Source organism: Oncorhynchus masou, chromosome 8, assembly GCF_036934945.1.
Source record: "Oncorhynchus masou masou isolate Uvic2021 chromosome 8, UVic_Omas_1.1, whole genome shotgun sequence".
NCBI lineage: Eukaryota > Metazoa > Chordata > Actinopteri > Salmoniformes > Salmonidae > Oncorhynchus > Oncorhynchus masou.
In genome coordinates, this window is record NC_088219.1 from 18,211,511 (window position 1) to 18,226,161 (window position 14,651).

Genomic DNA, 14,651 nt, shown 5'->3' on the forward strand with positions numbered 1-14,651 from the left:
TTGGGCAGAACTGAAAAAGCGTGTGCGAGCAAGGAGGCCTACAAACCTGACTCAGTTACACCAGCTCTGTCAGGAGGAATGGGCCAAAATTCTAAAAGCTTAAATAAATCATTCTCTCTACTGTTATTCTGACATTTTACATTCTTAAAATAAAGTGGTGATCCTATCTGCCCCAAGACAAGGATGTCTTTTTACTAGGATTAAAGGTCAGGAATTGTGAAAGACAGAGCTTAAATGTATTTGGCTAAGGTGTATGTAAACTTCCAACTGTATATGAGAGGAATAAATAATTACATCTAAACTAATATTTTATATGTAAAAACAGTGATGGCTTCCACAATGAGAGGGTGAGAGCACCCTCTAGAGAACAAATGTGATAAGGGAATGCATGACATGCAGGCTTCAATCAAATCCAAAAACACAAGTTCTGAAATCATAGTAGGACATGACAATCTGCCACGATAAAGATTCTTAGTTTGGACATCTTCTGTCCCAAATTCTAACACTTAGGAACAGAACAAAGTAAAAAGCAAACAGCTGTAATCTCAACATCACAGAAAATGCTTTGTAAATAAATCTTACAAGTTATAACACACCTCATGTCTGTAATCCAATTTACAATGATTTAAAATTTAAAAGGATGCTCTTCAACACAAGATAATGTCCCTGTGACCTAATGAAGTTGTCATCTCAAAAAGAAAAGAAATATCAACCTATCAAAGTGACAGGAACATAAGTGAAGATAGAAACTGGTTTTAAGATAACTCGTATTAAGTCACTTTTTAAAAAGAATCTCACATTTAGAACATTGAAAAAGCCTACATCTGTATTGTAAATTAATCCTGTTTGTTGTTCCCATAGGTGCCATATTTATGCAAATATCAACTACTTTCACACCTCATCACCTTTGAAATGCAATCATAGAAGTGTAAAAAGTTTACTTTCTCCAATCTTGGCAAAAAGGATTTCTAGTTACATGTCAAAGTCTTTGTGGATGACCTATGAGTTTATTCCACCACCAAATCAAATCCTTCCGCCTCTTCAAACTCTGCATTCATCTTTGCAGCAAGGTCGTCCAACTCTGCCAGCTGGGTAGGAAGGGAATGGAAAAGTAGATCAACACAAAGGTACATATGCTATAGGGTCTTACACATCTCCATCTTGAAAATAGTTTAAGCAAGCAATAAGTGTTACTTTTCATTTATTGATGGTGTTCGGCCCTCTTTGGGGGTATCGTCGGAAGGTGCCTTAGTGTCTCCCAACTCCTCCCGTCTCAGCCTCCAGTATTTATGCTGCAATAGTTTATATGTGTCGGGGGGCTAGGGTCAGTCTGTTACATCTGGATTACTTATTATGTTTTATCCGGTGTCCTGTGTGAATTTAAGTATGCTCTCTCGAATTCTCTCGGAGGACCTGAGGTCGAGGACCATGCATGATGTCTCCTTGCTGTCCCCAGTCCACCTGGTCATCCAATTTCAACTGTTCTGCCTGTGGCTATGGAACGCTGACCTGTTCACTGGACGTGCTACCTATCCCAGACCTGCTGTTTTCAACTCTCTAGAGACAGCAGGAGCGGTAGGGACACTGAATGATCGGCTATGAAAAGCCAACTGACATTTACTCCTCTACAAACACTGTGATTATTATTATTTGACCCTGCTGGTCATCTATGAACATTTGAACATCTTGGCCATGTTCTGTTAAAATCTCCACCCGGCACAGCCAGAAGAGGACTGGCCACCCCTCATAGCCTGGTTCCTCTAGGTTTCTTCCTAGGTTCTGGCCTTTCTAGGGAGTTTTTCCTAGCCACCGTGCTTCTACACCTGCATTGCTTGCCGTTTTCGGCTGGGTTTCTGTACAGCACTTTGTGACATCAGCTGATGTAAGAAGGGCTTCATGAATAAATTAGATTGAATATACACTGTAGTCTACTATGGTTAAGTTGTTTATTAATGTTGTCAACAGTGACCGCAGTAGTATCATATGCCCTCTGTTCTCACAGAATCACATTATTGGAAACCAAGACTGTTCTCAGGCAGGCGTGGTTATAGCTAGATATGTTCAAGTTGTGGACAATTTTAGCTAACTCTATTCGTAATTGTACTAACCTGCTGCACAAGTTCTTCTAACCTCCTACGTAGTCACTTCTGCTAGTCAAATCCGTCAGACCTGCCCTGAGAGCAGTGGGTATCCACTAATGCGATACAGTTATGTCTCACTTACTTTTATTTGAGGAACCTTATTCCTCCTTCTCTTCTCCTTTACCACAGCAACTCCAGGAATGTTGACATCTGGCTCAGGAGCAGCTGCAGCACTGTCGTCCCCTTCTATCAGGGTGAAGGAGCTGACCCCACAGAATGACTTGGAGGCCTCAGAGCCCACCCTGGACTGCTCCACCTTGCGGAGAACCTGGGGTGTCTGAAGCTTCTCAAACCCAAACAGGGTCTCCCGACGCAGAGATGGGGAGGACACGTCCTGGCCTTGGGGATGCTCAAACGAACGGTCCCCTAGGCTTAGGCGGCTGTAGGACCGACGAACCTTCTGTGACCATGCTGAGTCCTCAGGGTTCCCTGCAGCCTGGGGATAGGGGGCCAAGATCGGGGAGAGCATGGTGGCTTTTGGTGGAGGAACCTGGGCAGTTCCTGGGATTGAAATTTTGGCCTTCTTCAGACTGCCTTCAGACAATCTTTGCTCATTTTCTTTGTTGTCCTCAGAGGGTACCTGAAACAAAAGCAATTGTGCACATATGACGGGGCTGATATGAAATAGCAGGACCAAACATATTAAAACTATGCAGCTTATTATGTAAATGAATTTGCTGTGTTCTTTCAACTCACATTGAATTGTGTTTTCCTGGGTGCAATTTTCCTCACAGTGATGCTGCGTTTCACAGTGTCTGTAGGAGCCTGTGGATTACAGTAACATTATATACACTTAGACAAAGCACTGACAAGACTGAAGATGCTTGCAGGATGCAGTTTGACTACATCAAAAGGTAAATTGAAATGTTACTGGTTGTGCTGACAAAAGGTACTACTTACTGAGTTGGGGACATTTTGATTTGGAGAGGTCAACCGCGCTGACCTCCTTCGTGGCTGGCTGGTAGAATCTGGTTTGATAAGACAAATAATGGTCCAACCATCAACAACATTGGCTCATTAGCTTCCCTTTATACAGCTAACAATGATGTGAGATCTTTAGTTAGCAACATGACTTGACTGGTCCCTTGACTGATAAAGTCAATTGACAGGTTTCTTTTTTGTTATCTGAAAACTTGGAGTAATGTCGAGATGTTGTGAAGATCCAGATGTATGCCTCAATATGAAGACGACCATCTGTTTCCATAATTGTACTGTCCATCTTCGCCATTGATTTGAGATTGATGCATATAGCTAGCTGTCTAACGGAGTCTGTACAATAGGCCCCCTCCAACCACACATCTGCTAATTACAGACAAGCACTACTATAAACAGAAGCACTTCTCTAAATTAAAAAATAAAGAACAAAATATTAAACATACTGACCAGCCAAAAAGGATTGATGTGTCTCGTTGCTCATCCTTGCCGTCTGTCCAATTTATTTACTAACGTTAATACATTAATTCGGTGGGTGATTAGCTAGCAAGAATACACATTAACGTTATCTGGCTAGTAGCTATCGACAACAAGCTAGCTAACTTGAGAAATTAGTAAAACAAATTAATAATTAATTAGCAAATACATATCACACAAGCTAACTAAGCAACAAATAACTAATGCAAAACTACGACTGAATAACTTGAAAGCAGTTCATTTTGAATTAACTCGTCAGTCCTCAAAAGTTTCAAATTTCCCCGCCTGGAAGTACCGGAAGTGACATTGGAGTGCAGTTCCTGTCCGTTATTTTATCTTTCTTTTTTATTTGATTTAACCTTTATTTAACTAGGCAAGTCAGTTAAGAACAAATTCTCATTTACAATGACGGCCCACCAAAAGGCCTCCTGCAGGGGGGACTAAAAATATAAACTTAAATAAAATATATAGGATAAAGAGAGACAACAAATCAAATCAAATCAAAGTTTATTTGTCATGTGCGCTCAATACAACAGGTGTAGTACAGTGAAATGCTTTCTTACAGGCTCTAACCAATAGTGCAAAAAAGGTGCAAAAAACACATAATAGCACAATTGGTTGGGCGCCCGTAAAACAGCTGCCATTTCTTCTGGCACCATTTTAGATCCTCCAAACACAACACTACCTAAAGAGATACCTAAAACAACAACATAGCATGGTACTGTAGCAACACAACATGACAACAACATTGTAGCAACACAACATGGCAGCAGCACAAACTTGGTACACACATTATTGGGCACAGACAACAATACATAATGCAAAGCAAACACAACTGTCAGTAAGAGTGTCCCTGACTGAGTCTTGAATGAAGAGATTGAGATAAAACTGTCCAGTTTGAGTGTTTGTTTCAGCTCGTTCCAGTCGCTAGCTGCAGTGAACTGAAAAGAGGAGCGACCCAGGGATGTGTGTGCATTGGGGACCTTTAACACACTAGAGCTTGAGGTAGGGTTAAGAGAGCTTGAGGTAGTCACCTCATACAAGTACTTGGGAGTATGGCTAGACAGTACACTGTCCTTCTCTCAGCACATATCAAAGCTGCAGGCTGAAGTTAAATCTAGACTTGGTTTCATCTATAATAATCGCTCCTCTTTCACCCCAGCTGCCAAACTAACCCTGATTCAGATGACTATCCTACCTATGATAGATTACAGAGACGTAATTTATAGATCGGCAGGTAAGGGTGCTCTCCATTCGGCCATCAGATTTGCCACCAATGCTCCTTATAGGACACATCACTGCACTCTATACGCCTCTGTAAACTGGTCATCTCTGTATACCAGTCGCAAGACCCACTGCTTGATGCTTATTTATAAAACCGTCTTAGGCCTCACTCCCCCCTATCTGAGATATTTACTGTAGCCCTCATCCTCAACATACAACACCTGTTCTGCCAGTCACAGGTAGAGGGGGATTCTTACCAAATCACATTTTTTTAAATTTAACTCGGCAAGTCAGTTCAGAACAAATTCTTATTTACAATGACGGCCTACACCGGCCAAACCTGGATGACACTGGGCCAATTGTGCGCCGCTCTATGGGACTCCCAATAACGACCGGTTGTGATACAGCCTGGCCTTTCTTTTTGGAGGTGTTCTTCAGAACCTTTTGCTTCAGCACTGCACAGATACTAAATTAATGATAAATATGTGATTCTATCTAAATAAATAAACTATGATAAAGACGCGAGTGTATTAGAATTAGAAGTGAGTTGAATGAGGCAGGGCTTGCAAACTATTACAGACTACAAAGGGAAGCACAGCCGAGAGCTGCCCAGTGACACAAGCCTACCAGATGAGCTAAATAACTTCTATGCTCGCTTCGAGGCAAGTAACACTGAAACATGAATGAGAGCATCAGCTGTTCCGGACAACTGTGTGATCATGCTCTCCGCAGCTGATGTGAGTAAGACCTTTAAACAGGTCTTACTCACAAAGCCGCAGGGCCAGACGGATTAAAAGGACATGTACTCCGAGCATGTGCACCAACTGGCAAGTTTCTTCACTGACATATTCAACCTCTCCTTGACTGAGTCTGTGATACCAACATGTTTCAAACAGACCACCATAGTCCCTGTGCCCAAGAACACTAAGGTAACCTGCCTAAATGACTACCGACCCGTGGCACTCACGTCTGTAGCCATGAAATGCTTTGAAAGGCTGGTCACCCACTCTAATTTGCATACCGCTCCAACAGATCCACAAATGATGCAATCTCTATTGCACTCCACACTGCCCTTTCACACCTGGACAAAAGGAACACCTATGTGAGAATGTTATTCATTGACTGCAGCTCAGCATTCAACACCATAGTGCCCTCAAAGCTCATCACTAAGCTAAGGACCCTGGGACTAAACACCTCCCTCTGCAACTGGATCCTGGACTTCCTGACGGACCACCCCCAGGTGGTAAGGGTAGGTGACAACACATCCGCCACGCTGATCCTCAACACGGGGGCCCCTCATGGGTGCATGCTCAGTCCCTTCCTGTACTCCTGGTTCACTCATGACTGCATGGCCATGCACGACTCCAACACCCTTATTAAGGACTGAGCACGCCCCCATTCTCATCGACGGGGCTGCAGTGGTGCAGGTTGAGAGTTCCTTGGCGTGAAGAGGGCACGACAAAACCTATTACCCCTCAGGAGACTGAAAATATTTGGCATGTGTCCTCAGAACCTCAAAAGGTTCTACAGCTGCATCATCGAGAGCATCCTGACGGGTTGCATCACTGCCTGGTATTGCAACTGCTCTGCCTCCGACCGCAAGGCACTACAGAGAGTAGTGCGTACGGCCCAGTACATCACTGGGGCCAAGCTTCCTGCCATCCAGGACCTCTATACCAGACGGAGTCAGAGGAAGGCCCTAAAAATTGTCGAAGACTCCAGCCACCTTAGTCATAGACTGTTCTCTCTGCTATCGCACAGCAAGCAGTACCGGAACACCAAGTCTAGGTCCAAGAGGCTTCTAAACAGCTTCTACCCCTAAGCCATAAGACTCCTGAATATCTATATTAGCTCAATTAACTCAACTAACCGGTGCCCCCACACGTTGGCTCTGTACCGGTGCCCCCTTTATATAGCCTCACTATTGTTATTTTACTGCTGCTCTTTAATTGTTTGTTACTTTTATTTGATACTTTTTTTTAGGTATTTTATTACAACTGCATTGTTGGTTAATAAGGGCTTGCAAGTAAGCATTTCACTGTAGGGTCTACACTTGTTGGATTCGGTGCATGTGACATAACATTTGATTTGATTTTGATTTGAATTAGTAAATAAATCTAACTTTAATGTGGGTGAGGCTGACACGCCCATTAAGTGCGCCAACGTTTCTTTTTAATGTAAAATAAAATAGAATTGATGATCAGCTCTCTCCAAACCAATCGTAACATGACAACCTAAGTTCAAACTGTAAAACCTGCCCGTGGACCAGCTGGTATAAAATGTGGGTCCCTGGCTAGAATGGTTCCACCTTTTGAAATTTAATGTCAGATTTGATTTTTCGAAGCAGGTTAGTAGTAGGATAATTAGGTAAAAGGTTAGCTAAAATGCAAAAAACAATATAAACTTTTGACTTTTAATTTGAATAAAAACTGGATCCTTTCTAATTAGCCTGTTAGGGATAGGGATAATACTGCCCCATTTGGATGAATTGCGTGCCCATAGTAAACTGAATAAAAATCTGTCCTAAATTGCTAAGTGCCAAGTGCCAGATTTGATTTTTCGAGGCAGGTTAGGAGAATTAACGTAGCCGGTTAGGATAATTAGGTAAAAGGTTAGCTAAAATGCAAAAAAATATAAACTTTTGACTTTTAATTTGAATAAAAGCTGGATCCTTTCTAAACATTACGGTATATTTTCCGCGTTTATGTGACATCATTATACTGCGACTGCCGGAAGAGACGTGGCAAAATGTCCGCTTCTGAAAACGTTCGCATTTTCTAGCTTTCGTTATTTGTACCACCTTTTCCTTCAAACGATAAATCATCAAGGAGAAAACTTGTGTGACAGGTAGGGTTCAGTTAACTTACAACTAAAGCCACCCGAAACGCATCTGATGCTCGTGAATTAGCTTCGTTAACGTTAGCTCTAACTATAAATCTACATTTTCAATACATACAAGTAGTGTCTTGCACCTATGCAATATGTAATAATCAAACTACATTTGAACCATGAGTAGATTTGCCTTGGTTTCAGGCTATTGCTTAGTTAATAGCTATAACGTTAACTAGTTATGTCGTTGCTGAAGCTTGTTTTGGTGATCACTTGTCTACAGCACGACAGACAGACCATGGGTCTGTGCAAGTGTCCTAAGAGGAAGGTGACCAACTTGTTCTGCTTTGAACATCGGGTGAATGTGTGTGAGCATTGCCTGGTCTCCAACCACAACAAGGTCAGTGGATGGACAGCTCTAAGTACCCAATGTGTCATGTTAAATTAAATATGGACCACAAAGTAGTTGTGTTTGCCACTAAACGAAGCTATTTTCTCTACCTGTCTGATCCCAAGTGTATAGTGCAGTCCTACCTCCAGTGGCTTCAGGATAGTGATTACAACCCTAACTGTCGACTGTGTAATAACCCACTGATCTCCCAGGATACTGTCAGATTGGTCTGCTATGGTAAGAATGTCAACATCTAAGAGAGATCCTTATTGCTGTTGCTTGATATTACTGCTGTATGAAATTTGCTCAAACCCTCTGGTTCATTGCTCTTTCTCTCTATCCAAGATGTATTCCACTGGGCCTGTCTTCATCACCTGGCAGCCCGGTTGCCCCTACACACTGCTCCTGCAGGATACCAGTGCCCCAGCTGCCAGGGTCCAGTATTCCCCCCCTCCAACCTGGCCAGCCCAATAGCTGACATGCTGAGGGAACAGTTGTCCTTAGTCAACTGGGCCAGAGCTGGACTAGGCCTACCTCTGGTGAGGAATATGGGTGGGCTGAGTCACACTAGCAGTCAGGGATATTGAATAGTGACAAGGGGGATACTGGTTCAAATGCTGTCTGACATTCAGTTGTGTATTATATTTGTGTAAAATACTGTATGTCAGAGCTTAAACATAATTCACTTTTTAGGACCCCATAAATCAAGTGTTTCTTTTAGAAAGAAGACACAAATATTATGAAATAGGTATTCTGTGACAATTCAACTCTAACAGGTACATCGTTTCTCCACTGCAAGATTGAAGAACCTGTAAAAGCTATTCAAGACAGCACACAAGATGTCACTGATTATGCTGACTGGTCCACGTTTGATGGTAAGTAATTGTGAAACAATTGTGAAGCAATACATAATAATATATGCCATTTATCAGATGTGGGTTTTTTTTTTTTATCCAGGGCGTCATGACATATGCTAAGCTGAATGTTGGAAATGTTTGTTTGAATCTGGGAGTTTACTGTAACATTTGCCTTCCCTTCTCCCCTACTCTGCTAGCACCAGCATTGGAGCCTACTGAAGCTTACCCCACCCACTCCTACGCCTCCCAACCACACCCTAGCCTCACCCCTACTCCAGTTCCAAACACAGTTCAGGAAGATCATGGAAGTCTCCACAACAACGGGGAGATGGTGGCTCATGAACAACACTCTTTGGTCAACATGATCACTGTAACCACCAGTGACACCATCACCCTACACACAGGTAAAGGACTATGAATGGTACCCAGGTTTAGTGGAGCTATCTTAATCCTAACCATTACCAGCCACACACACAGTGTTGTCATGGCATACGTTAATCCAATCCTTAGCCTCAACTCTAATCCTAGTTCCTGACATTTTTGATGACACATCTGATATTCCTCACGTAGTGTATAATGTATGCTGTATCCTCATATTTGGTGTATTCATTTAATGTGAATTATTGCATCCAGCATCATCCCCAAGGAAGATCTATGACACTAGGGACTCCAGACACAGCTCTGTGACACAGATCGACTTTGATGACGACAAGTACCGGCGACGACCAGCACTCAGCTGGTTTGCACGGATTCTCAAGTCAGTAATGTTACTAGTTATTTAAAGTTTTTCTTCATTTTGTTATTACACAGCAAGTACATCTTTCCTAGCAAACCTCCTTACATATGGACAACAGTATTTGACCTACATTTTATAGATCCGATTATCTATTACTCTGTCTCCAAAGGTCGAGTCCTTTTTCCAATTTCTCTTAACTCTGAAAATGTAAATGAATTTGTGTTCTCAGAAACCGGGCAGGTTCCAAGAGGACAGGCCTGTCCTGGAAGCAGAGGGTCTTCATGCTCCTTCTGGTTGGAGTTCTGGGATTCTTTACCTTGATCATCATTATGGCTAAACTGGGCCGTGCTTCAGCTGACTCCGACCCCAACTTAGACCCCCTACTAAACCCCAACATCCGAGTGGGCAACAACTGACCAGCACCCACCTCCAAGTCCTAGTGAGTGTTGAACATAGGGCCGATATAGGCCATCTAAGATGGTGGGACCAGTAAAGGCAGAGATACCTTCTCTCTCTCTGACATGAAAGAAAAGAGGATGGGATGGTGCATTTTGTCCTGGAAATGATGGCAACCTTACACCCTTCTTTGGGATAGGCAGTTGCTTTTAGAGCTATATGTACAATGAATTTATATATTTTGACCCACTCCACATCAAATGAGATTGCAATGTTGGAATGGATGGGAAAAACAGATTTTCACAACAGAAATACTGTATTCTATGACATGGCTTTTTGCAACATCTGCTAAAACAGGTATTTTTGAAGGGGGTGTCAATAAGTTGTTCAAGTTAATTGACAGTGATGTTTGTGTTGAATTGGAAGAATGCTACGCCTGACATTCACATACTACATTGTCTGGTGATTAAATGAGTCTGTAAATATAGAAATTTAATGAGATTTTGTCTTGAACTGGAATAAATGTTTAACCAATTCTCAAATTCTGTATGCAATATACATTCATATTTTGTGGATAAACAAAATGTACAACAGATACTGTGAGGATATTCAAGTAGTGGTTAACCCATTGGACATTGGTCTTGGTTTAGCATTAAAATGGCACATGCAGTCTTAAATCCACAAGTGCCCTGTGCTCAGACACTTTGATAGAGTGATCTACTTTCTCCTGAGTTTGAAGTGTTATGAAAGGTGTGTTGATGGGACCTCTAAAATAAGTACAGTGCATTCGAACAGTTCAGACCCCTTAACTTAAGTTAGACTTTTTTTTTCTTCAATCTACACACAATACCCCATAATGACAAAGCCAAAACAGGTTTAGACATTTTTGCAAATGTATTAAAAATAAACTAATATCAAATGTACATATGTATTCAGACCCTTTACGCTGTAGTTTGAAGGGCCTTTGGCATTGATTACAGCCTTGAGTCTTCTTGGGTACAAGCTTGGCACACCTGTATTTGGGGAGTTCTTCCATTCATCTCTGCAGGTCCTCTCAAGCTCTGCCCGGTTGGATGGGGGGGGGGTTGCTGCATAGCTATTTTCACGTCTCTCCAGAGATGTTTCATCGGTCTGGGTTCTGGCTGGGCCACTCAAGGATATTCAGAGACTTGTCTCGAAGCCAGTCATGCATTGTCTTGGCTGTGTGCTCTGGGTCGTTGTCCTGTTGGAAGGTGAACCGTCACCCCAGTCTGAGGTTTTCATCAAGGATCTCTGTACTTTTCTCTGTTCATCTTTCCCTAGATCCTGAAGAGTCTCCAAGTCCCTGCCACTCAAAATTATGTTGCCACCACCATGCTTCACCATAGGGATTTTGCCAGGTTTCCTCCAGTTGTGACGCTTGGCATTCAGGCCAAAGAGTTCAATCTTGGTTTCGTCAGACCAGAGAATCTTATTTCTCATGGTCTGAAAATCCGTTTGGTTAATTTTTGACAAACTCCAAGCGGGCTGCCATGTGCCTTTTTTTACTGAGGAGTGGCTTCCTTCTGGCCACTCTACCATAAAGGTCTGATTGGTGGAGGGCTGCAGAGATGATAGTCCTTCTGGAATGTTCTCCCATATCCACAGAGGAGCTCCGTCATAGTGGTCATTGGGTTCTTGGTTACCTCCCTGACCAAGGTCCTTCTCCCCCGATTGCTCAGTTTGGCCGGGTGGCCAGCTCTGGTAAGAATCTTGGTGGTTCCAAACTTCTTCCAATTAAGAATGAAGGAGGCCACTGTGTTCTTGATTACCTTCAATGCTGCAGAACTTTTTTGGGTACCCTTCCCCAGATCTGTGCCTCGACACAATTCTGTCTCGGAGCTTTACGGACAATTCCTTCAACCTCATTGCTTGGTTTTTGCTCTGACGTGCACTGTTAACTGTGGGACCATATATAGACCGGTGTGTGCCTTTTCTAAATCATGTCCAATCAATTTAATTTACCACAGGTGGACTCCACTCAAGTTGTAGAAACATCTCAAGGATGATCAATGGAAACAGGATGCACCTGAGCTCAATTTCGAGTCTCATAGCAAAGGGTCTGATTACTTGTATAAATAAGGTATTTGTTTTTTCTTTTAATAAATTAGCAAAAAATTCTAAACGGTTTAGGCTTTGTCATTATGGGGTATTGTGTGTAGATTGAGGAATTGTTTTTATTTAACCAATTTTAGAATAAGGCTGTAATGTAACAAAATGTGGAAAAAGACAAGGGGTCTGAATACTTTCCGAATGCACTGTATATATGTTTGAGAAGTCACATTTCTGTATTGAAATCAAATTCTACACCACCTATATCATTCTGCTGTTATATCTCTGCACTTTTCCCCAAGTGGCATTAAACACGTTAAAGTATTTGAGGAACAAACATCTCTCTTGCTGATGCTTACTCTGCAGAAGGCAATTCTGTCAGTGTAGCAATATGTTGTTTTTGAGGAATATATGCTTTTGATAAAGCAGACATAGAAAAAAAAACACCCATTACGTTTTTCAATACTATTCACATATTTCTCAATTAAAATTCTCATTTATCTATGAACACACACTTGTAGGCCTTATATCATGTCATACTGATAATTTTCACATGGCAAGAAATAACGATGACTCTTGCAAGTGGTCTCTGTTTCCTGAGGTTAAGGTGATTTAATTTATTGTTCTCAGAACTGCTCTCTTCTGTACTGGATCATAAGTAACTCATAACAGAAGCGAGTGATGAAAATGACCAAGTTAAAAACTAGAAAAAAGAGAAATGAAGGCGCTCATGTCAAACAGTAACTGGGGCATGCAAAACAAATAAGCTCTGTATCTCTAAAATTAGGAGTGATGACCATGCAGACATTGATTGACTCACAGACTGACAGTAGGGCAATGAAGCCCATCTTGCGATTTCCTGCTTGGAGTGAATACACTGAGCCCATCAGTGACCAGTAGAAACTCACCACCTGAAACAACTGAGTAAAAAATATATATCAGGGATTGTCTTAATATCAACCTGATATCAATACCCAGACAAAATATCTCCATTTTCATATAACCTCTATCAATGATAATTATCAAATGAGAAGTAGCCACCAGTATGGCTTCTGTGTGGTGCTGGCTTGGAAAGCTGTTGTCCTTGATAACAAAGTGCAGGATGACATCAGCGACCAGTAGGCCTAGCTGAAAGATGCAGAGGAGCAGTGACATGGTTGTGTACAGCCCTCTCTTTGACACAGACAGGGAAAACATCCATGCCATCAAAGCGGAGGTGTTGCCCTGCTCACAAAATGGATGAGATGAAAACAAGCATTTTCTGTAATTGAATATAAAATAAGGATAATGACTCGATAACTCGATCTAGGATAAATATCATACATATCATTCATTATATAATTATATTTGTAAAGCATTTTCTTTGTCCAGCAGATTGTAAGACATTTACTATTTATGTATGTGTGAATTGATTTGTGTGTAAAAGGAGAAACGGAACATAGTTTACATTCTCGAAGAGGTCACCACTTTCTGCCATGTCACAAACTACTGGTGGCCCACTCTTGAGAGACCTAGACCGACACTTGCACAATGATACAGATTCTTGGACTGGATAAAATTGTCCCAACTTGTAATTTGTCAGCACACCTACTGTGATGAAGTGTGGATCTGTCTGAAGGTAATAGAATGTTCATATTCTCCAGCTATGACATCACAGAAACATCAAGAACCAAAATTCTAAATATTGGACCAAAATAAACATTTTTGTCTTGAATCTTTTCATTGTAATGAACACAAGCCTATTTACAAATAAATAGAAGGCTCTGGGCATGGAAAGGGGGATACCTAGTCAGTTGTACAACTGAATGCATTCAATTGAAATGTGTCTTCCGCATTTAACCCAACCCCTCTGAATCAGAAAGGTGTGGGGGGCTGCCTTAATCCACATCCACATCATCGGCTATAATGTGTGTAGTGAAGGGTCCTCTAAATTAGAAATATGTACTGTAGTCATACCAAGGGTGTAGTTTTTAATTAACAAAATTGAAGACTCACGAATCAGAAGAATGAAAATGACATTTGTTTCACCATCATACAGTTTAATGTGATTAGACAAAAAGCTACAATTTCATGTGTCAATAAAACAAACATTAAGAAATTCATCATGTACAATCTGTCAACAATCATGCATGGAATCACACCACATATTTAGGCCTACGCACTGTCTGTAACAATACGTAGGACAACAGGATAGGCACTCATTCTCCTTATTGTTCTGAAAAGCTGTAGTTTTCCTAGAGGGCCAATTAATACGATTAGCAAGTACAATATTTTATCTTTCACAAGAGGCACGCTGTCAACTAGAAATGTATACATTAATTCTATAAATGTATGACATTATCCTGGTGAGCAGGGTTTCCCAAATGTGGTCCTGGTGCCACCCCCTTTTTGCCCTTGCACTACAAAGCTGGTTAAAATAATCAACTCATAATCAAGCTTTGATTGTTTGAATCAGCTGTGTAGAGTTAGGGCAAAAACCAAAATGTGCAACCAGGGGAGGCCCCAGGACCAACTTTGGGAAACCCTGTTCAAGGGGGCAACTCGTAGGCGAAGGGCAGAAAAGAAAATGCATGTGTCTAATTTTAGACTAATTGACT

At 41.6% G+C, this 14,651-nt stretch overlaps 2 protein-coding genes across 2 annotated transcripts; one reads left to right on the top strand and one right to left on the bottom strand.

The window, feature by feature from the left end:
• Positions 1-222: 222 nt before the first annotated feature.
• LOC135544281 (sororin-B-like) lies at positions 223-3,837 on the bottom strand. The gene is made up of 5 exons (XM_064971769.1): positions 3,525-3,837; positions 3,042-3,109; positions 2,838-2,906; positions 2,224-2,721; positions 223-1,088 (listed from the first exon to the last, which is right to left on the bottom strand). Exons 1-5 carry the CDS (start codon positions 3,556-3,558, stop codon positions 1,008-1,010), a joined length of 750 nt encoding a protein of 249 aa, XP_064827841.1. The 5' UTR covers positions 3,559-3,837; the 3' UTR covers positions 223-1,007.
• A 3,662-nt stretch (positions 3,838-7,499) lies between these two features.
• Positions 7,500-12,747, top strand: LOC135544282 (zinc finger protein-like 1). Its single transcript, XM_064971770.1, has 8 exons — positions 7,500-7,622; positions 7,888-8,004; positions 8,121-8,232; positions 8,341-8,534; positions 8,795-8,870; positions 9,050-9,256; positions 9,486-9,609; positions 9,818-12,747. The coding sequence occupies exons 2-8, from the start codon at positions 7,903-7,905 to the stop codon at positions 10,002-10,004; spliced, it is 1,002 nt and encodes a 333-aa protein (XP_064827842.1). The 5' UTR covers positions 7,500-7,622; positions 7,888-7,902; the 3' UTR covers positions 10,005-12,747.
• Positions 12,748-14,651: the final 1,904 nt, after the last annotated feature.